At 44.0% G+C, this 24,384-nt stretch overlaps 1 protein-coding gene across 1 annotated transcript in view; it reads right to left on the bottom strand.

Moving 5' to 3' along the window:
• Positions 1-98: 98 nt before the first annotated feature.
• The window catches only part of LOC148902158 (phosphatidylinositol-binding clathrin assembly protein), a 50,631-nt gene continuing 26,345 nt past the window's right edge, over positions 99-24,384 (bottom strand). Inside the window, exons 8-20 of the mRNA XM_088990488.1 lie at positions 23,853-23,894; positions 20,859-20,944; positions 20,659-20,782; positions 19,594-19,733; positions 18,585-18,685; positions 14,530-14,640; positions 8,923-9,063; positions 8,802-8,832; positions 8,049-8,181; positions 4,581-4,604; positions 2,409-2,465; positions 1,441-1,557; positions 99-944 (exon numbers count right to left, since the gene is read on the bottom strand). Of these exons, the coding sequence (XP_088846614.1) occupies positions 930-944; positions 1,441-1,557; positions 2,409-2,465; positions 4,581-4,604; positions 8,049-8,181; positions 8,802-8,832; positions 8,923-9,063; positions 14,530-14,640; positions 18,585-18,685; positions 19,594-19,733; positions 20,659-20,782; positions 20,859-20,944; positions 23,853-23,894 (1,122 nt within the window). The 3' untranslated portion in view covers positions 99-929. The remainder of the gene's footprint in view (positions 945-1,440; positions 1,558-2,408; positions 2,466-4,580; positions 4,605-8,048; positions 8,182-8,801; positions 8,833-8,922; positions 9,064-14,529; positions 14,641-18,584; positions 18,686-19,593; positions 19,734-20,658; positions 20,783-20,858; positions 20,945-23,852; positions 23,895-24,384) is intronic.

Genomic DNA, 24,384 nt, shown 5'->3' on the forward strand with positions numbered 1-24,384 from the left:
AATTCACTTGACTTTATTTCATTAAGTGGCTGCACAAAATAAAACTAGACAATATAACCAGATGATGTTATTTAATGCAACCACTCCGCACAATAAAATTGAGGAAATGTTTGTTTTTATTTTTCTTTAGCTTGGAATGGACAACTTGGCGTATTGGTAGGACAACGAAAAATAGCCCATCGGGCTTCCCAATGTTGCACATGTCAAACTGCCAATGATTTGTGAGCAGGCTTTCAAAAAAAAACGCTCTCACCACCCCCCGCTCGTCACGCAAACATGCTATCAGAACAAAACACTTAGCATAATCACAAGAATGAACTCACAGATCGGCTGTCGCGTGAGGGTGTGGTTTCAGGGGAGGACGCTTGTCTGAAGCAGCTGCCGCATGCATATACACACAAACATACACACAGATACACACTTGCAGGCCGACAGAGCCAAAAGGGGACACAAAGTAGCACCAGTATGAAATAAAGCTAATGTGGCAGCAGAGACCCTCACCTCAGTCACATGCATCCTCTTTACCAATCTGGCACACTCGTTTCTGTCAGCCTCAATCACGCGTGAACGCGCACGTGCACGCACACGCACACACACACACACACACACACACACACACACACACACACACACACACACACACACACACACACACACACACACACACACACACACACACACACACACACACACACACACACACACACACACACACACACACACACACACACACACGCATTCTCGCGAGTTGCTTCAGACAACGATAATCCCACGGCCTCATCAACTTGCTTTGGCGGCAGCGGTTGCGTCGCAGGTCTTTGTCTGTCGAAGCTTGATCAAATAATCGCTGCTCTTGTGTGTTTTGTCTTCTTTGTGTTAATGTTGTCGCTTTTGGCACCCGAGTCGCTTTCCACCCGCCCTTGACTGAATTACATAAACTGCATCTGAATAAAGATAAAAAGATGGCAGAAAATAAAGCGGCGTGCTCCAAAAGAAAAAAAAGATACTAACTAGTGTTGTATCTTAACGCATTCACTGCCATTCCCAAATGTATTCCGTAATTGAAAATATGACGTGGAGCGCCATTCCCGAATTTGTTCAGGTTTTCCTTGACGGTGGTGCAGATAAAGCGCTGGTCAAACATATGGCAATGTTTTTTGCCTTGCACAAGGGGGCAGCATTTGCCTTTTGTACAGCCGCCCCTATTTCAAGCTCAGATAACTCCAGACCCATATAATTTAGGAATCTTTTTTTTTCTGCTGATGAAAGAAGAGAGTCTAAGGTTTTTTTATGCTGAATTCAATGTTTATTTCGTCCTAAAACTCAATATCTTTCAACTTCAGTGAAAATGACAACAACCCTGGCCCAATGGACACATTGTTGCACGTTGTCTGGCAGTGAATGAGTTAAATTCTATAGAAGGCAACGACGTAATCTCACCTGGGCTCCAGGCATGGCTGCAAAGGGATTAGTGGGTCTGAGGACAGGCTGGTTGTACATCATCGGCTGATGAGCCATAACTGGGACCCCACCCACCTGACCCATCTGGGGGGGTACCTACACAGGAAAAAAAAGGAAAAATCACAAACGCAAAAATATTTTTTAGACACTTTCCTTCCAAAGGTCCTTGATTGGGGTGGTCAGTTCCTTTTGTGTTGACCAGGAGTGTCCAAACAGTTTGCAAAGGGGGCCAGATTTGGGGTGTTAAAAATGTATGGGGGGACCAACCATGGCGGACAACAAAAAAAACAGCAATTAATTTAAATTAATTTTGGTGACCCATTCTGTTTCTCATTTGTTTTTTAATTTAAATTCCAGTTGTTTTAAGTATGTTTTTTTGTTGAGATGAATCACGCATATAAAAATTGAATTGATATTAAAAATTAAAATTGAATATTCAGTTAACTTCATTTTAAGTGTTTGTAACAGTTGAACAGAAGTCATTTGTAGTTTTGTTGATTGTTGAAAGAATTTTTATAAATTTAGAAAATCGCCATTTTAGAAAATTGCGGGGCCCATTCAGTCAATGACTCATACTAATTTGCTGTTCCTAATTTAGCCTCTAGATGGCAGCACGTAGCGCACGCAGGTAACAGTGCTACTGTCCAATGTATTGATTTTATGACAGAGGTCGCGGGCCGGATGAAAATTGACCACGGGCCGCATTTGGCCCGCGGGCCGGACTTTAGGCATTTCTGGTGTTGACCCTGCTGTCCCAATACTTTTGGAAGGGGCAGTCTGGTCACTTTTGTATTTAAAAATCCTCCACTGTTTGCGTGATAAATATGTTTAACATATAAAAAAAACATTTAATCAACATGATGGATGTTGGAGTAGAAGCTGATTATATTCTCAATCTATGTAAAACCTGTTCCAAAGTGTATGATTTAGATAATGTTTCCCCTCACCATTCCATATACAGGCACTTGCGGTGTCGTCATGGGGAAAGCCACGGGAGCTGGAGCCTTGAAGGAAATGGGAAATAACTCAGATGTGGTCGGCCGGTACAGAGGGGGAGGGGGTTAAAAAAAAGATTTGAGGCGGATGACAGCGTAGGAGCGTTCCTAGGGGAATTTAAATAGCGACGTTCGTAAGCTTTCGTGCATGGGAAAAATGTTGCCCGTGTATGTAGAATGAATTGTTGACACCGGAAGGAAGAAAAGTAACCCCCAGTCCAGTGTAGGCATGAGGAGCAAATATAAAATGCTGGTCGGGTGCAGATTTGGTGTAAATACAGTGATACCTCGGTTTACGAACGCTTTAGCTCATAAACCTTCCACACTCCCTCTGTTTGAGTGCAGTCATGGTTTTTTATCAAGTGTACATTTGCTATTATGGGAGCAAAAAAGACCCCACCACAGTCTAGTGTTAAGCCTAAAAAGACATTAAAGAAAATTACGGTTGAGCAGAAGAAGGAGATCATCGAAAAACACGAACAAGGTGTGCGTTTGTGTGACTTTGCGTCCCAGTACTAGGATGCTAAGTCGACCATTGCTTCATGTGGCTAAGCGTGTTTCTTTGTTGTCTCAGCAACGGTCCCCGGCAATAGAAGAGGTTGAAAAACTTCTGCTGATTTGGATTAACGAAAAGCAGCTAGCAGGGGACAGTGTGTGAGGGTATTATTGCCGAGAAAGCACGGCAACTTCACTTGGATATCGTCAAGAGGCACCGACATCAACGACCATCACAAAGGTAAATAAAACGAATATTATACACTAGTTTATTTCTTTAATTACAATCCGATAGCACATTTGTTATACATAAAATAAGGTATATTGTGTGTAGTTTTAAGGCTTATTTAGTAGAAATGTATGTTTTATGGGGATCTGGAAACGGATTATTCTCATTTTTAATGGTTTGTTATGGGAAATAAATGTTTGAACTTTTCACCTTACACACACTTTCTAGCAACCAATTAAGTTCGTATACTGATGTATCACTGTAGAGTATAACTGGCAAATATTTACCGTATTTTCCGGACAATGAATGGTGTATTTAGAAACTTTTGCCATATACTGTATAAGGCGCACCGGATTAAAAGGCACACCGTCAACGAATGACAAAAAAAGTGTTTAAAAATGTTTTCATATACAGGTACAAGGCGCACCGCATTATAAGCCGCTACAGTAGAGGCTGGGGTGACATTAGGCATCCACTAGAGGGCGCTGCGCTAAAGGGAATGTCAGCAAAACAGTCAGCACCATCATTTTCCATTTTTGATGTCAAACACGAAAATGGAAATTGGAGAATAGTATGTGTTGTATTTTCAGAATTTCTATGAGTTCAAAAATATTCCAGGGTTTTATTAGAGTGGATCACAATATGATAATAAATATAATTTTCAGATATTACCAATCTTCTTTCTTTAAAACGTTTATGTACCTTAGGTGTTTTCATGGAATATTTTGCCCTTCAAATTTTTTGAGACACTAAATACAAAAACAAGCAAAAAACACCAAATTTTCCAGTTCTCGTCATTCTGCCAAAAACAAAATGATGCCAAAATCATTTTAAGAGATAATTGAAATGAACCGTTTTATATATCCCAACATGCACTTCTACGGGGGAAATGGAGTCGGCGGCTATTGACAGTTGTTGCGAGACCTGTTGCGGCTCAATATTACTTCACGTATGAGGCGTATAAGACACAGGGTCATTTTTTGAAGAAAGTTAAAGCTTGTGAGAGCGCCTTATAGTGCGGAAAATCCGGTAAATCTTGCCCCCCCAAAACTCAATCCAACTAATTGGCAAGTTTGAATGCAAATATAGACCCCATAGCACCCACTGCTTCCCGCATGTCAAGGTGGCAATTGAACATCCCTCAAGGCTCATTCACAATAGCCAAGCAACAACACGCTGACATGTTTGGCACAGTTTTACTATCAGCATGACCTCCAAACACACAAGTGTGCAAATATAACAAATGCATTTTTTCCCCTTGCACCACAGTTGCGGGATGCCAACAGATGTGTCATCGTTGCCTTCCAGCTTCAAGAGTAAAAACAGATTTGACAAGGGAAAACGGCAGGAGAAAAGACGGCTTGTCACCAAGTTGCATTCGTGGGTGGGTTGGTACTTACATAACTAGTATAGAACATTCCATTCTGCAACGGGATGCAACAGGGAAAAAAATAAGAGACAAAAAGACACAAAGACATGAGTGGACAGATAAACAGCAAGGGGGTGGGGGATTCGAAGGCAAAGCTGCGTAAAATCATCGCCAGCGGATGACGATGCAAAACAGAGATGTGATAAATGTGAAACAAGCAAAGCGCGGAAAAGGAAGGTGAGGGGATTGCGCTGCAAAACTGCTGGAAAAATTGCATGAGGAGGTCAAACGGAGCGGGAAGTGCTGATTCCAACGAATTACGGGGAAATGGAGCGGGGGGGGGGGGGGGGGGGGGGGTCTGAAAAACGCGATGGTCTTCATGTATACAACGCGAAAACCACGCACGCATCTTACCGCGTGTGGCATAGGCATGGGTGGTGGGACCATGGGGGCGGGGGTCCACTGAGTGGTGGACATGGTCTTGTTCTGCCAGTTCTGTCCGCCTGTCAGCTTCTTCTCCCCGGGCTGGTTCCACTGCATCTCTGGCCTGGTGGGTCAGCAGCAGAAAGACAAGATCAGGAAGTGACAGGATTTTTCACTTGAGCCCAAACGCACGGCGGTGAGACAGGAGTTTGGAAAGTTCGAAAATGGCAACAGACATTTTTTTAGCCATATTGCTAAGCTCTCAAGAGCAAATTACCGCATTTTCTGATGTATAAGGTGAACCGGAGTATAAGGCGCACCGCAATGAATGGTGTATTTTCAAACTTTTTTCCATATATACATGCCACAGGACTATAAGGCAATGAATGATTTTTTTTGTCTAAATATATAAACGTTTTTCAAATCTAAGGCACACCACATTATAAGGCGCTACAGTAGAGGCTGGGGTTACGATCTACTTCTACAGGGGTAAATGGAGTCGGTGGCTGCTGACAGTAATTAAGAGAACTGTTGTGGCTCAACATTACTTCACATATAGGTACAGGATCATCTTGTGAAGAAAATCAAGGCTTTTGGGTGTGCCTTATCCACCGGAAAATATGGTATATTTATGTATTAGAGCTGGAAAAAAAATCATCATTCATTGAAGGTGCGCCTCATACACCGAGAAATACGGTAATTTCTTATAGGCTGGTAGATTGAGTTGGAACGGATCAGACTCACTTTTTGGACGGGGTTCCACCAAACTGCAGATCTGAGAAAAGAAGACCATTCAGGCTGTATCACCAACATATGACCAGAGAGACAAACGGCGACAAGTCTGCATTCCAGATGTTTCACTCACTGCCGACAAGGCTGGCCAGGGAGGAGTCCAGGTCATTGGCCGTCAGTTTTCCTCCAGACTGGAAGACCATTTGAGGCGGCAGAGAATGGGCGGCATGGATGGGGACTGTTGGCTTTAGAAGATCTCCCAGGGTGTCGAAACCTGCGGTGGGGAGACCAGACGTTCTGTGATAGGAATCAAGTTCCACACTCAAATGGCAGCAAGTGATTTGCCCAACGCGTGTCAGTAATGCTGCCCGTTGATGCTACAAGAAGCCAGGAAGTGTTTCAGCACCGTGGTGGTCGAGCAACAAGGCTTAAAAAAAGACGGACAAAAATTAGTTGCAAGATGACCATGCTGACTTTGTGAAGCACTGCGGGGAGTAGATAAAGAATGGAACAAAAATGGTGGGGAGGGGGCATGGTGTTTAGTAGTTAGCAAGAGGTTTTTAGAGTTTTAGTGCTGACACAAAACATCCAAGCACACACTTTTCCTGCTAGCCTCGCAGATGTGAGAAGGAAACCAGGAAGAAAGGTCGCATGTGGTGGGAAAAAAATAGAACAAGAAAAATGAGCACCCCCCCAAAAAATGTTGCTCAGCTTTATGTGCAAATGGGTTTCAAACAGGAAAAAAAGTATTGACCAACGATTTTCAAGCACATTTGTATTGACTGCAGAAGGGTTTGGCAACACAGCTCCCACGACCAACAATAGGTTGCGCTAGTTATTCATTCTCATGATGTACAATTTGTCTAGTCGCCAAAAAAAACCAAAACCTCTGGCACTGTGTCAGTGAAGTCTGCTGGAAACAAGTGAATTATGAGTGCGGAGGTGGGGGGGCAGGAAAGAAAATTTTCTCTTGAGAAGATCAAATAGAGCAGAGGGCAGTGAGATGTGAAGGTGATAATACACGGTGTGTTCGATTGGAATAGCAAATGCGGTAAGGGCACACCTGGGCAGGATGGGGTAGGGTATATGAAGGGGGAGAACAAAAGACGGTTTTCAGAGGAGATGTTATGCGCGACGTGTACAACCCATGACGAAAGAGATTCTCGGAGAAGAGCAGATGGAACCGAGTTGCCTGGGTGATTCTTGCAAAGTGTGATAGCGCAGGCGAAATGAATGCTGGCGTCTAAGCAACCGACAGGGGGAAAAACAGATGAGACAAAGAGAAAATGGCAAAAGGAGGCGTGAGAAGAGGCAGATACACACACACACACACACACACACACACACACACACACACACACACACACACACACACACACACACACACACACACACACACACACACACACACACACACACACACACACACACACACACACACACACACACACACACACATGGCAAAAAAACATGGTCATAAAAAAAATATAACGTGTCGAGATGAGGCCAGTCAAGCAGATGGATTGGCAGTCCAAAAAGCTGGTTGAAACGTGTTACGAAAACACAGGGAGAAGCCAGAGTCACAAAGGACATCTGAATAACAAATATTTTTTTCATATTGATTCCAGATTCATTTTTCTTTATTTTAGGACGTGTCTAAATTACAAGGCAAGGTACGGCCCAGCACAAATAACTTTTCTGCAGGGAAAAATACAGAATGTCAATTAATTGGAGAATAACAACAAAAAAAATGTGTGCGTGTGTATCTCTCGCGCGCTCGCTCGCCCACTCACTATCTATAAAAAAGGTTCTTTCAAGAACAACAACAACAATAACAAAAAAGGGGGCGCGGGTGGGTGGGCGGGCATAAAGCTGATCAGGACTTTAAAACAAGTAGTTACATTTTCAATTGACTTAAATATTTTGACCCTTCTTTCCAATCTTTTTTCAGCATTTCCCTTCAATGGCCGCCACAGTTAATCACTGTCCTCCACCACACAACAGGGAAAAAAATAAGAGACAAAAAGACACAAAGACATGAGTGGACAGATAAACAGCAAGGGGGTGGGGGATTCGAAGGCAAAGCTGCGTAAAATCATCGCCAGCGGATGACGATGCAAAACAGAGATGTGATAAATGTGAAACAAGCAAAGCGCGGAAAAGGAAGGTGAGGGGATTGCGCTGCAAAACTGCTGGAAAAATTGCATGAGGAGGTCAAACGGAGCGGGAAGTGCTGATTCCAACGAATTACGGGGAAATGGAGCGGGGGGGGGGGGGGGGGGGGGGGTCTGAAAAACGCGATGGTCTTCATGTATACAACGCGAAAACCACGCACGCATCTTACCGCGTGTGGCATAGGCATGGGTGGTGGGACCATGGGGGCGGGGGTCCACTGAGTGGTGGACATGGTCTTGTTCTGCCAGTTCTGTCCGCCTGTCAGCTTCTTCTCCCCGGGCTGGTTCCACTGCATCTCTGGCCTGGTGGGTCAGCAGCAGAAAGACAAGATCAGGAAGTGACAGGATTTTTCACTTGAGCCCAAACGCACGGCGGTGAGACAGGAGTTTGGAAAGTTCGAAAATGGCAACAGACATTTTTTTAGCCATATTGCTAAGCTCTCAAGAGCAAATTACCGCATTTTCTGATGTATAAGGTGAACCGGAGTATAAGGCGCACCGCAATGAATGGTGTATTTTCAAACTTTTTTCCATATATACATGCCACAGGACTATAAGGCAATGAATGATTTTTTTTGTCTAAATATATAAACGTTTTTCAAATCTAAGGCACACCACATTATAAGGCGCTACAGTAGAGGCTGGGGTTACGATCTACTTCTACAGGGGTAAATGGAGTCGGTGGCTGCTGACAGTAATTAAGAGAACTGTTGTGGCTCAACATTACTTCACATATAGGTACAGGATCATCTTGTGAAGAAAATCAAGGCTTTTGGGTGTGCCTTATCCACCGGAAAATATGGTATATTTATGTATTAGAGCTGGAAAAAAAATCATCATTCATTGAAGGTGCGCCTCATACACCGAGAAATACGGTAATTTCTTATAGGCTGGTAGATTGAGTTGGAACGGATCAGACTCACTTTTTGGACGGGGTTCCACCAAACTGCAGATCTGAGAAAAGAAGACCATTCAGGCTGTATCACCAACATATGACCAGAGAGACAAACGGCGACAAGTCTGCATTCCAGATGTTTCACTCACTGCCGACAAGGCTGGCCAGGGAGGAGTCCAGGTCATTGGCCGTCAGTTTTCCTCCAGACTGGAAGACCATTTGAGGCGGCAGAGAATGGGCGGCATGGATGGGGACTGTTGGCTTTAGAAGATCTCCCAGGGTGTCGAAACCTGCGGTGGGGAGACCAGACGTTCTGTGATAGGAATCAAGTTCCACACTCAAATGGCAGCAAGTGATTTGCCCAACGCGTGTCAGTAATGCTGCCCGTTGATGCTACAAGAAGCCAGGAAGTGTTTCAGCACCGTGGTGGTCGAGCAACAAGGCTTAAAAAAAGACGGACAAAAATTAGTTGCAAGATGACCATGCTGACTTTGTGAAGCACTGCGGGGAGTAGATAAAGAATGGAACAAAAATGGTGGGGAGGGGGCATGGTGTTTAGTAGTTAGCAAGAGGTTTTTAGAGTTTTAGTGCTGACACAAAACATCCAAGCACACACTTTTCCTGCTAGCCTCGCAGATGTGAGAAGGAAACCAGGAAGAAAGGTCGCATGTGGTGGGAAAAAAATAGAACAAGAAAAATGAGCACCCCCCCAAAAAATGTTGCTCAGCTTTATGTGCAAATGGGTTTCAAACAGGAAAAAAAGTATTGACCAACGATTTTCAAGCACATTTGTATTGACTGCAGAAGGGTTTGGCAACACAGCTCCCACGACCAACAATAGGTTGCGCTAGTTATTCATTCTCATGATGTACAATTTGTCTAGTCGCCAAAAAAAACCAAAACCTCTGGCACTGTGTCAGTGAAGTCTGCTGGAAACAAGTGAATTATGAGTGCGGAGGTGGGGGGGCAGGAAAGAAAATTTTCTCTTGAGAAGATCAAATAGAGCAGAGGGCAGTGAGATGTGAAGGTGATAATACACGGTGTGTTCGATTGGAATAGCAAATGCGGTAAGGGCACACCTGGGCAGGATGGGGTAGGGTATATGAAGGGGGAGAACAAAAGACGGTTTTCAGAGGAGATGTTATGCGCGACGTGTACAACCCATGACGAAAGAGATTCTCGGAGAAGAGCAGATGGAACCGAGTTGCCTGGGTGATTCTTGCAAAGTGTGATAGCGCAGGCGAAATGAATGCTGGCGTCTAAGCAACCGACAGGGGGAAAAACAGATGAGACAAAGAGAAAATGGCAAAAGGAGGCGTGAGAAGAGGCAGATACACACACACACACACACACACACACACACACACACACACACACACACACACACACACACACACACACACACACCCCCCCCCCCCCCCCCCCCCCCCCCCCCCCCCCCCCCCCCCCCCCCCCCCCCCCCCCCCCCCCCGGGGGGGGGGGGGGGGGGGGGGGGGGGGGGGGGGGGGGGGGGGCGCGGGTGGGTGGGCGGGCATAAAGCTGATCAGGACTTTAAAACAAGTAGTTACATTTTCAATTGACTTAAATATTTTGACCCTTCTTTCCAATCTTTTTTCAGCATTTCCCTTCAATGGCCGCCACAGTTAATCACTGTCCTCCACCACACCCTGTTTTGTGCATCTTCTTTCCCTACACCCATAAGCCTCCTCCTCAGTTTTTCCTCCAGCCTTCAGTTTGACGGTTCGAGACTCAATATCCTTCTCCCCAATATATTCACTCTCTCTCCTCTGGACATGTCAAAACCATCTCATTCAAAATCAACAACAACACGAGTGGCGCATGCATCGGCAGCTGGTGTGAAGCAAAAAAAAAAGCAAAGGAGTCACGCTGATGGATGGGAGCTATCAGAGTGGAGATGCACTTGGAAATAATTGCACCTTGATTACACGCTAACAGGAAAGAAGGCATAAGAAGAGAGCAGGTGCGCGGCAGAGAATGTATGATGGAAGGTGGGGGAGAAGGGTAGGGGACAAAAACAACAATGGAAGGCCCTTTTATTTCGCAAAGTAAATCAGTTTTCAATCATTTTTTTTTCTCGTAACTGTGGCAAATAAGTCAACCGATGACCTGATCGGCTTTTGAAGTTAAGATGAAAAAACAACAGGGTGCAACACGCTAACAAGGAAAGGTAGCAAAACCCCCCACCCCCATTCTGTTGAAGAGCAGCTACAAATTGCAAGACCGAGGGTTAATCCAAAGCAATGCTGGCGCGGCCCACAGAGTTTTTTTTATTTGTATTTTTTAGTTTCCAGCCTGGACGGTGGGACGGGTACAAAGTTTTACCGGCTGCCGGCTGTGTTCCATCGTTAGCAGGAGCGGCCTTATTCCCGAACACGGCATCGAAATCTACAGTCATGCTGGGGGTGTTCTGTTGCATGGGCTGGTTCTCCAGTCCTGGAGGGTGGGTGTAATTCTGTTATTGGAGCGCTGCTTTGTTTTGGAAGAAATTCACCATGGTCAAAAATGAAAAAAGACAAACAACATATAAGGCTGCCGATGTTTTCAATGGTCATCGTTTACTAACTAATTATACCCGATCTGGTTATTTTGTGCTAAGGAAATTCGTTGATACACTTTTGGTTTGGGTCACTGCATCCCTGCTACGGAATAAAAACTTTTTTTGGGAGAGGGGGCTCTCAGGGGTAAGAGCAGAATGACAAAATAAACCCGAAAATAGCACCATGAGTTCTGCGTAACAACTAACCTTTCACAAAGTAAACCCGATACCCTCTTTGGGTGTGTTGCTACTTTTCCGAAGAGCTAAATTCTTGCATAAAGGTCAAAAAGTCTAGGTTGACAGGAATGTTGTCGTGATGGGAATTCCAGCTATTGTTAGAGAGTCAGCTTGTTTTAGCTACCAATTGGGTCTTCATTTTTTTGTTGCTTCAATTGATTTAATTCCAAAAATAAGGCAAAATTATATGAACAAAGAATGACTAATTCAAAAAAAAAAAGAAACAAAGTTGGCTCATGTTCGAGCGCCTCCCTATTAGGAATCACCTCCCGTTGTTTACTTCAAAGAGCCACGTTTATAGACCCTGCTCGTTTGCGAATGACACATCGCTAGAATGTTGCTTATTGATGTGCCTTGTCTATTTTGGGGCTTTTTAGGTTAAGGGTGTCTTTCAGACATCTCATTCAAAAAATCTCAATAGGGAGTCACATGAATCTGGGATAACCACACAACGCTTCATGAATTCTTTTATAAGGCAAAGGTAAGGGATGGAGGGTTGCACAATGAAGGCGGGCGGACGGTGATGGCAATGAAGAAGATATGGGATGATGGCGCTCGGGCTCTTGCTTATCTACCTGTCTGAAGCCGTTTCTCTGAACATATCTGGAATCTAAGTGCGTGTGATTGCGCGTGTGGCGTACCTCCCCAGGCACTGTTGGCGGAGGAGATGGAAGGGGTGCACTGCACCGCGGGGATGAAGGCTGGCTGCAAGGCTTAAAAAAAGACGGACAAAAATTAGTTGCAAGATGACCATGCTGACTTTGTGAAGCACTGCGGGGAGTAGATAAAGAATGGAACAAAAATGGTGGGGAGGGGGCATGGTGTTTAGTAGTTAGCAAGAGGTTTTTAGAGTTTTAGTGCTGACACAAAACATCCAAGCACACACTTTTCCTGCTAGCCTCGCAGATGTGAGAAGGAAACCAGGAAGAAAGGTCGCATGTGGTGGGAAAAAAATAGAACAAGAAAAATGAGCACCCCCCCAAAAAATGTTGCTCAGCTTTATGTGCAAATGGGTTTCAAACAGGAAAAAAAGTATTGACCAACGATTTTCAAGCACATTTGTATTGACTGCAGAAGGGTTTGGCAACACAGCTCCCACGACCAACAATAGGTTGCGCTAGTTATTCATTCTCATGATGTACAATTTGTCTAGTCGCCAAAAAAAACCAAAACCTCTGGCACTGTGTCAGTGAAGTCTGCTGGAAACAAGTGAATTATGAGTGCGGAGGTGGGGGGGCAGGAAAGAAAATTTTCTCTTGAGAAGATCAAATAGAGCAGAGGGCAGTGAGATGTGAAGGTGATAATACACGGTGTGTTCGATTGGAATAGCAAATGCGGTAAGGGCACACCTGGGCAGGATGGGGTAGGGTATATGAAGGGGGAGAACAAAAGACGGTTTTCAGAGGAGATGTTATGCGCGACGTGTACAACCCATGACGAAAGAGATTCTCGGAGAAGAGCAGATGGAACCGAGTTGCCTGGGTGATTCTTGCAAAGTGTGATAGCGCAGGCGAAATGAATGCTGGCGTCTAAGCAACCGACAGGGGGAAAAACAGATGAGACAAAGAGAAAATGGCAAAAGGAGGCGTGAGAAGAGGCAGATACACACACACACACACACACACACACACACACACACACACACACACACACACACACACACACACACACACACACACACACACACACACACACACACACACACACACACACACACACACACACACACACACACACACACACATGGCAAAAAAACATGGTCATAAAAAAAATATAACGTGTCGAGATGAGGCCAGTCAAGCAGATGGATTGGCAGTCCAAAAAGCTGGTTGAAACGTGTTACGAAAACACAGGGAGAAGCCAGAGTCACAAAGGACATCTGAATAACAAATATTTTTTTCATATTGATTCCAGATTCATTTTTCTTTATTTTAGGACGTGTCTAAATTACAAGGCAAGGTACGGCCCAGCACAAATAACTTTTCTGCAGGGAAAAATACAGAATGTCAATTAATTGGAGAATAACAACAAAAAAAATGTGTGCGTGTGTATCTCTCGCGCGCTCGCTCGCCCACTCACTATCTATAAAAAAGGTTCTTTCAAGAACAACAACAACAATAACAAAAAAGGGGGCGCGGGTGGGTGGGCGGGCATAAAGCTGATCAGGACTTTAAAACAAGTAGTTACATTTTCAATTGACTTAAATATTTTGACCCTTCTTTCCAATCTTTTTTCAGCATTTCCCTTCAATGGCCGCCACAGTTAATCACTGTCCTCCACCACACCCTGTTTTGTGCATCTTCTTTCCCTACACCCATAAGCCTCCTCCTCAGTTTTTCCTCCAGCCTTCAGTTTGACGGTTCGAGACTCAATATCCTTCTCCCCAATATATTCACTCTCTCTCCTCTGGACATGTCAAAACCATCTCATTCAAAATCAACAACAACACGAGTGGCGCATGCATCGGCAGCTGGTGTGAAGCAAAAAAAAAAGCAAAGGAGTCACGCTGATGGATGGGAGCTATCAGAGTGGAGATGCACTTGGAAATAATTGCACCTTGATTACACGCTAACAGGAAAGAAGGCATAAGAAGAGAGCAGGTGCGCGGCAGAGAATGTATGATGGAAGGTGGGGGAGAAGGGTAGGGGACAAAAACAACAATGGAAGGCCCTTTTATTTCGCAAAGTAAATCAGTTTTCAATCATTTTTTTTTCTCGTAACTGTGGCAAATAAGTCAACCGATGACCTGATCGGCTTTTGAAGTTAAGATGAAAAAACAACAGGGTGCAACACGCTAACAAGGAAAGGTAGCAAAACCCCCCACCCCCATTCTGTTGAAGAGCAGCTACAAATTGCAAGACCGAGGGTTAATCCAAAGCAATGCTGGCGCGGCCCACAGAGTTTTTTTTATTTGTATTTTTTAGTTTCCAGCCTGGACGGTGGGACGGGTACAAAGTTTTACCGGCTGCCGGCTGTGTTCCATCGTTAGCAGGAGCGGCCTTATTCCCGAACACGGCATCGAAATCTACAGTCATGCTGGGGGTGTTCTGTTGCATGGGCTGGTTCTCCAGTCCTGGAGGGTGGGTGTAATTCTGTTATTGGAGCGCTGCTTTGTTTTGGAAGAAATTCACCATGGTCAAAAATGAAAAAAGACAAACAACATATAAGGCTGCCGATGTTTTCAATGGTCATCGTTTACTAACTAATTATACCCGATCTGGTTATTTTGTGCTAAGGAAATTCGTTGATACACTTTTGGTTTGGGTCACTGCATCCCTGCTACGGAATAAAAACTTTTTTTGGGAGAGGGGGCTCTCAGGGGTAAGAGCAGAATGACAAAATAAACCCGAAAATAGCACCATGAGTTCTGCGTAACAACTAACCTTTCACAAAGTAAACCCGATACCCTCTTTGGGTGTGTTGCTACTTTTCCGAAGAGCTAAATTCTTGCATAAAGGTCAAAAAGTCTAGGTTGACAGGAATGTTGTCGTGATGGGAATTCCAGCTATTGTTAGAGAGTCAGCTTGTTTTAGCTACCAATTGGGTCTTCATTTTTTTGTTGCTTCAATTGATTTAATTCCAAAAATAAGGCAAAATTATATGAACAAAGAATGACTAATTCAAAAAAAAAAAGAAACAAAGTTGGCTCATGTTCGAGCGCCTCCCTATTAGGAATCACCTCCCGTTGTTTACTTCAAAGAGCCACGTTTATAGACCCTGCTCGTTTGCGAATGACACATCGCTAGAATGTTGCTTATTGATGTGCCTTGTCTATTTTGGGGCTTTTTAGGTTAAGGGTGTCTTTCAGACATCTCATTCAAAAAATCTCAATAGGGAGTCACATGAATCTGGGATAACCACACAACGCTTCATGAATTCTTTTATAAGGCAAAGGTAAGGGATGGAGGGTTGCACAATGAAGGCGGGCGGACGGTGATGGCAATGAAGAAGATATGGGATGATGGCGCTCGGGCTCTTGCTTATCTACCTGTCTGAAGCCGTTTCTCTGAACATATCTGGAATCTAAGTGCGTGTGATTGCGCGTGTGGCGTACCTCCCCAGGCACTGTTGGCGGAGGAGATGGAAGGGGTGCACTGCACCGCGGGGATGAAGGCTGGCTGCAGATCAAACAAGTCGCTGTTCAGATGAGGCGCACTGCGGGGGACATGAAAAAAAGAAAGCGCTGAGGTGGGGGGCGGGGGTACGAATGCATCATCAAAGTGGAAGTTTAATCCATTTCAAATCTCCATCGGGCACATGCAACATAAACGGACTGTCACTCCTGGCGTGGATGGCAAAATACGAGCGGGCTAAGAAGTTGTCCCAAAATGGTTGGTCAAGTATCGTGCATGCACTTGTGTTTGCTCACGACACTTATATTTCGGAACTGGGTCTCTTCCTGTATTTTATAATGGCACTTATGCCGCAGGAGAAACTTTCCACGTTGAATAAGACGACAACAAACACCAAAAAATCTGCACATTCCTAGAAAATTGGAATGAGTAATACCTGTATTTTCATTGAATGGCATTTTTCCTCTCAATATTTTTTCTTCACTAGTTTTCTATTTGATTTTGATTAATTGATGTCCGTGTTAAGTGCTTTGTTACAGCTTCAGCAGTTGTTAAAGTGCTATATAAATCAATATGTATTGTATTGCATTGTAATTCAACTGTTTTTGAATTTATAGCAAAAAAAAATCAGTGTTGACTGATATGAATTATTTTTTAAGCATACCGCCAATCTCTCATCAGCAAATTATGTAAAAAAAAATAATTACAACATTTTAGAAAAAAATACACCCAATTTTTCAACCACATCATGGGAACAAATTATGACAAAGCACATGTGACGTCAAGAAATGTGAATGCAAACTGTAAATTGTTCTCTTCAAGCTGTAAAATTGCCACCCCCTTTTCTAAAGTGTCCCATTGTGTCGTCGTTTGCTACATGGCTTTATTTCAGAATTGTGTCTCTTCCTGTATTTCATAACGTCACTCACGAACATGTCCACGAGGCAGTTCACGGCACTCGGGATATATCAAGAAAATATTCTCTCACACCTGTTGGTTGAAAGCGCAGAGCCGAACAACTCCGGCGTTGGCGTGATGTGGTTGTTGTTGTTGTGGGTGCTGCCGATGGATTGGTTGCTGGGGGAAGCGGAGGGTGAAGTTTGCATGCTGATCTCCTTCAGACGCTGATCCTGGCAAAAAAAAAAAAAAAACACACACACACACACATTACATTTTTCACTCTTATTGTGTGATTTGAAGCAAGAACGGTGATGCTTCTGATACATTCATGACTGTTTAAGTGGCCAAAGGACGCATCAATAGTGTAAAAAAAGGGGGCAGCAGACCCGATACAATACAAATTAATAAGCAGTACATATTGTCTGCTGTAGCCTTAAAATGAGCAAACATGACAGAACCTTTAAATAAATATCTCTTGATTGCGATTGGGAATCTGCCGTGCAACCTCAGACAAACGGTTACTTTCACACCAGGACATTCCTGAGCATTTTCATTTGGGTTATGTTATTGACAGCTTGTATTTTTCATTCTCGGATATCTCACCTCACTTCCTGCCAGTCCCGAATTTATTCAAGAATTTAAAAGCATGACGTGGAGCGCCATTCCTGAATTTGTTAGGGTTTTGTTTTTTCTTTGGGGGGTTTGATGCAACGGTCAGACCTCTGGAAATGTTTTTCGTTCCCACGAGTGGGCATCATTTGCCTTTTGTACAGCCGCGCCCATTTCAAGCTCAGATAACTCCAGACCCATATAAAAGAGGAATAAACTCTTTCCTGATGAAAACCTTTTCTAAACTTGTACTTTTACTAACTAAACTTTTTCCCAATGAAAGAAGAGATTGTAAGATTTCATACACTGCATTGAATGTTTATGTAGTCCTAAAATTCAATATTCTGTGGGTCCTGGAATTTGAATGAAAATGACAAAAACCCTGGCACTAGAGTGGACACATGTTTGCACATTGTCTGGCAGTGAATGAGTTAATACTGTCCCAAAACCATTTAAATTCTTCATTGGGATCAACTCCCGATCCGAGGTGTCTCGTGTGTGTGTGTGTGTGTGTGTGTGTGTGTGTGTGTGTCACGACCGGTTACCTTAAGAGCCTGCAGTCGGGCCTGCTCCTCCTCCAGGGCAAGTTGCTTCTCCTTCTCATCCATGCGAGCGAAGGACATGTCGGCGGAGGCGAGACAGGAGACGGCACTGGACAGCGTGGACGCTCTTGCAAGATGAGAGACGAATGAAGGAAATTGAGCAGCGCTGATGATTTGTCAGCCGTCATTTGTCAGATATTCACCTGGCGTCTGCGTTGAGCTCCTTGGTCTTCTTGCCCTCGAGGGAGGCCAGGTGCTGCTCCAGAGCCTCCAGGAGGCTACTGGGGGCCTTGAAACACAAAGGATAGGGACAACGGGTGTGTGTGTGTGGGGTTTTGGGGTCAGATTATGTAAACTGCCTTTAATCAAGTCAACTTTCTGTGAAATGTCACCTCCCACTCATGAGAAAGTCACACGTGTTTCTCAGTTGAAAGAATTTGGTCTCACAGGAAGGTAAGTAGCATTTAATTGGGCAGTAAAAGGGTCGCCATGGCAACATGCAGCAAACATTGAATCACCTCCCGTTGTTTACTTCAAAGAGCCACGTTTATAGACCCTGCTCGTTTGCGAATGACACATCGCTAGAATGTTGCTTATTGATGTGCCTTGTCTATTTTGGGGCTTTTTAGGTTAAGGGTGTCTTTCAGACATCTCATTCAAAAAATCTCAATAGGGAGTCACATGAATCTGGGATAACCACACAACGCTTCATGAATTCTTTTATAAGGCAAAGGTAAGGGATGGAGGGTTGCACAATGAAGGCGGGCGGACGGTGATGGCAATGAAGAAGATATGGGATGATGGCGCTCGGGCTCTTGCTTATCTACCTGTCTGAAGCCGTTTCTCTGAACATATCTGGAATCTAAGTGCGTGTGATTGCGCGTGTGGCGTACCTCCCCAGGCACTGTTGGCGGAGGAGATGGAAGGGGTGCACTGCACCGCGGGGATGAAGGCTGGCTGCAGATCAAACAAGTCGCTGTTCAGATGAGGCGCACTGCGGGGGACATGAAAAAAAGAAAGCGCTGAGGTGGGGGGCGGGGGTACGAATGCATCATCAAAGTGGAAGTTTAATCCATTTCAAATCTCCATCGGGCACATGCAACATAAACGGACTGTCACTCCTGGCGTGGATGGCAAAATACGAGCGGGCTAAGAAGTTGTCCCAAAATGGTTGGTCAAGTATCGTGCATGCACTTGTGTTTGCTCACGACACTTATATTTCGGAACTGGGTCTCTTCCTGTATTTTATAATGGCACTTATGCCGCAGGAGAAACTTTCCACGTTGAATAAGACGACAACAAACACCAAAAAATCTGCACATTCCTAGAAAATTGGAATGAGTAATACCTGTATTTTCATTGAATGGCATTTTTCCTCTCAATATTTTTTCTTCACTAGTTTTCTATTTGATTTTGATTAATTGATGTCCGTGTTAAGTGCTTTGTTACAGCTTCAGCAGTTGTTAAAGTGCTATATAAATCAATATGTATTGTATTGCATTGTAATTCAACTGTTTTTGAATTTATAGCAAAAAAAAATCAGTGTTGACTGATATGAATTATTTTTTAAGCATACCGCCAATCTCTCATCAGCAAATTATGTAAAAAAAAATAATTACAACATTTTAGAAAAAAATACACCCAATTTTTCAACCACATCATGGGAACAAATTATGACAAAGCACATGTGACGTCAAGAAATGTGAATGCAAACTGTAAATTGTTCTCTTCAAGCTGTAAAATTGCCACCCCCTTTTCTAAAGTGTCCCATTGTGTCGTCGTTTGCTACATGGCTTTATTTCAGAATTGTGTCTCTTCCTGTATTTCATAACGTCACTCACGAACATGTCCACGAGGCAGTTCACGGCACTCGGGATATATCAAGAAAATATTCTCTCACACCTGTTGGTTGAAAGCGCAGAGCCGAACAACTCCGGCGTTGGCGTGATGTGGTTGTTGTTGTTGTGGGTGCTGCCGATGGATTGGTTGCTGGGGGAAGCGGAGGGTGAAGTTTGCATGCTGATCTCCTTCAGACGCTGATCCTGGCAAAAAAAAAAAAAAAAACACACACACACACACATTACATTTTTCACTCTTATTGTGTGATTTGAAGCAAGAACGGTGATGCTTCTGATACATTCATGACTGTTTAAGTGGCCAAAGGACGCATCAATAGTGTAAAAAAAGGGGGCAGCAGACCCGATACAATACAAATTAATAAGCAGTACATATTGTCTGCTGTAGCCTTAAAATGAGCAAACATGACAGAACCTTTAAATAAATATCTCTTGATTGCGATTGGGAATCTGCCGTGCAACCTCAGACAAACGGTTACTTTCACACCAGGACATTCCTGAGCATTTTCATTTGGGTTATGTTATTGACAGCTTGTATTTTTCATTCTCGGATATCTCACCTCACTTCCTGCCAGTCCCGAATTTATTCAAGAATTTAAAAGCATGACGTGGAGCGCCATTCCTGAATTTGTTAGGGTTTTGTTTTTTCTTTGGGGGGTTTGATGCAACGGTCAGACCTCTGGAAATGTTTTTCGTTCCCACGAGTGGGCATCATTTGCCTTTTGTACAGCCGCGCCCATTTCAAGCTCAGATAACTCCAGACCCATATAAAAGAGGAATAAACTCTTTCCTGATGAAAACCTTTTCTAAACTTGTACTTTTACTAACTAAACTTTTTCCCAATGAAAGAAGAGATTGTAAGATTTCATACACTGCATTGAATGTTTATGTAGTCCTAAAATTCAATATTCTGTGGGTCCTGGAATTTGAATGAAAATGACAAAAACCCTGGCACTAGAGTGGACACATGTTTGCACATTGTCTGGCAGTGAATGAGTTAATACTGTCCCAAAACCATTTAAATTCTTCATTGGGATCAACTCCCGATCCGAGGTGTCTCGTGTGTGTGTGTGTGTGTGTGTGTGTGTGTGTGTGTGTCACGACCGGTTACCTTAAGAGCCTGCAGTCGGGCCTGCTCCTCCTCCAGGGCAAGTTGCTTCTCCTTCTCATCCATGCGAGCGAAGGACATGTCGGCGGAGGCGAGACAGGAGACGGCACTGGACAGCGTGGACGCTCTTGCAAGATGAGAGACGAATGAAGGAAATTGAGCAGCGCTGATGATTTGTCAGCCGTCATTTGTCAGATATTCACCTGGCGTCTGCGTTGAGCTCCTTGGTCTTCTTGCCCTCGAGGGAGGCCAGGTGCTGCTCCAGAGCCTCCAGGAGGCTACTGGGGGCCTTGAAACACAAAGGATAGGGACAACGGGTGTGTGTGTGTGGGGTTTTGGGGTCAGATTATGTAAACTGCCTTTAATCAAGTCAACTTTCTGTGAAATGTCACCTCCCACTCATGAGAAAGTCACACGTGTTTCTCAGTTGAAAGAATTTGGTCTCACAGGAAGGTAAGTAGCATTTAATTGGGCAGTAAAAGGGTCGCCATGGCAACATGCAGCAAACATTGAGAAATACCGTAAAGCACCCAAACGAAAAAAGAAGCAAGCAAAGGGGTCAAAATAGACATCACACGTTTTATTTTTTCCTGCTTTTTGTGTGTGCATATTTTCAGCAGCTCGACTTGAGGTGCGGAGTCAAGCCAACAAGGCAGCTTCCAGCCTCAGCACAAATCTACTCTTTTGCTTCTTGTGGCACACGGAGAGAAGCAATTTCCTCTTGAGTGAAAATATGACAACGTCACCAACCACAGGAATGCGCGCGCACGCACATCTGGAAACATTTTGTCTCTGTTGAGCTCTTTGCGGTGGGGCGAGACAGTAGTTTGCTTGGAGAAGAGGATCTCGGAAGCCCAGTCAATATTAGCTGACACACAATACGTAAGGTTGCTATTAATCATTCATGATATAAGATTTGGGGACAAGGAGGAGGGCGGGCAAGATCATCCCGTTTGCCACCTTTATCTTTCCGTCGCCCGCATCATGATTACATGGGAAATCTGAGGTCAGGCGCGATTAAAAGCAACTCTCCAGGGACGCCGGCGCACAACGATGATGAGAAAGGAGAGAATTTAAATGGAACCCGGCAGAGGGAGTCATGCAGATGAAGACGGGGGCTCATTTTCTATTCATGGGGTTTGGTGGCCTGTTCGCTTGCCGTGTGAGAGGGCAGAAAGCAATCTTCCGCGACTTGGACGGCGGGAGCATATTGTAAAGCGAGGCAATGAGCGAGACGACGTGCCCGCGTGGGCATGCGGCGCCTGCGAGTTCATACGCTTGCGAGGGGGTGGGGGAGGGATGAAAAAAAGGTGGCGCTATTGCAGGCAGGGGTGTTGAAACGAGTGAGAAGGAGTGGTGAGAAGTAACCGGCCACCTACAATGTGTGATCCTTTTGTTTTCTGCGGCACAAGAGGAAGCCCAGATGACAATTTTTGACAACAAACCATGATAATATTTGTGAAGGATTTTTTGGTGGATCTTAAGTTACTTTTGCTCTCTATTTTAACTCAGTCACCGCCATTCCCGAATTTATTTAGGAATTCAAAGGCATGACGTGGAGCACCATTCCCGAATGTGTTCAGTTTTTGTTTTTTCTTGCGGAGTGTGCGGATCAAGCTCTGGTCAGACCTCTGGCAATGATTTTCCCCACCAGAAGGGGCAGCATTTTCATGTTAGTGCTTTGTTACACCCTCAGCTGTTGTTAAAGCGCTGTATAAATCAATATGTATGTATTGTATTTTGGAGAGCCGCCCCATTTCAAGCTCAGACAACTCCAGACGCATATAACTTAGGAATTAACTCTTTTTTATGCTGCATTGAATGTTTATGTAGTCCTAAAACTCAATATTCTGCGGGTCCTGCAATTTGAGTAAAATGGCAAAAACCTTGGCACTGGAGTGGACATACAGTAAAGTCTCGTTATATCGATATTCAAGGGAGTCCGAAAAAATATCGATATAACCGGGACTATCGATATATCCGACCCTGTTTGCATGTAATTTTCTCCGTGCGTGCATAGAAATAGTATCGATATAACCGGGACTATCGATATATCCGATATCGATATAACGACACTTTACTGTATTTGTACACATTGTCTGGCAGTGAATGAGTTAAAAAAATCAACACAAAAGTCGAACTTTGACGAGAAAACCACCAGCGATGTGTTTTCAGTTCAGCGAGTATGCTGTACAGCACAGGTGTCAAAGTCAAGGCCCGGGAGCCAAATCTGGCCCGCCACATCATTTTATTTGGGCCGCGACAGCAAATCAAAGAAGTGAAATTCCATGATGCTTGCTAAAGTCCGAACCAAAATTTCCAATTGTCCCATTTAAACCGCAATAACAGTCATTATTTTTTACTTCAAAATTTAAAACTAGTGATTCATTAGTTTGTTGTGCGCTCTAGGTGTAATATGTGGAGGGGATGGAACATTTTAATGGCGTCCCCAAATTCATAACGGCTCCCGAGAAGAAACCGCAACTACAATGTGGCTTGTGGCAAAAATGAGTTAGACACCCATGCTGTACAGGGTTGACCTTCTCTCTGCCAGTGATGACATATACACACAACCCCCCCACCCCCACATGAAAAGGCGATCATTTACTTATTTGGATTAATTTCATATGAGTGTAATTGGGAATTGCTGTCTTGCTCCATTGGCCTAATATGGTTTCCATTTTCAGATATCAGACATATTCAAGATGAACCCCCCCCCCTCCCCGACCGCAAAGCATCTGCTTCCATGGCCTCAAAGGCAAGTCAGCGTCAACACTGTAAAATTAACATGAATAATGCTCAAGGCTCTTTATGATATATAGTTGCTGAGGGTGCAGCATTCCAGCCGAGTTCAGCTATCTACGGAATTTCAAATGAGCCCGGAATGGCGAAAAGCGAGTTGAAATAAATATATAAACAAACAATTGAATAATTAATTAAATAAATAAAATTGGGTGGTGGCTAGAGTTCCAGCCAACAACAACACTAAGAAAATAAGAATCATAATAAAAAATAATAATAAGTGAGTGGAGAGTGAACTGGAAAGCTTGTTGGCGAGCGTGGACATCAACAGGTGAAATCAGGGGAAAAATGAGGCGAGTCCATGAATGGGGAAAACAATGATTATCGGGATGGAAAGGGAGAAAGAGCCGAAGCGTGGAAAAGCAAGAAGGGAAGGAGGTGAGATGTACACTGACCTGCGAGAGATCGGGGATGTCACCCTGATCTATTCCGACTTCCTGTCGTAGAAAAACAAACAAATAAAAAGATAGGGAGGAAGGTGGGTTGGGGGATAAAAATGGAGGGAAACAGAGCAGGGTCATGTGAGAAAAGAAATCGTTTGTTCATGCGCTAAACAAACAAAAACATCATAAAGACAGCAAAAATCAAACAAATCGGAAATTGGTGACCCCACACGGAGCGATTGATCGGTGAGAAATGGCCAACGTGAGGTGGAGGGATGGCATGACATCTGGGATGAATCGTGTTGTGACGACAACACATTGATATTAAAAAATAAATGAATCAATAAAAACAAAACAACAACAAAAAAACACTGACAGAGAAACCAGTTCCGACAGATACGTTGGACTCTTGGGACATAGATAAAGACGACGAAGGTCAAGCACTATTAAACAAGTCACCATCAGGGCTTCTACCTCTGCCTCACATCACTTGGGTGCAGCCTCCAAAGCAGCTGTTACATCTAGAAAAGTAAAAACTGATGTC

This window comes from Hippocampus bargibanti, linkage group LG02, assembly GCF_051943395.1.
Source record: "Hippocampus bargibanti isolate YZ-2025 linkage group LG02, ASM5194339v1, whole genome shotgun sequence".
Classification (NCBI taxonomy): Eukaryota; Metazoa; Chordata; class Actinopteri; order Syngnathiformes; family Syngnathidae; genus Hippocampus; species Hippocampus bargibanti.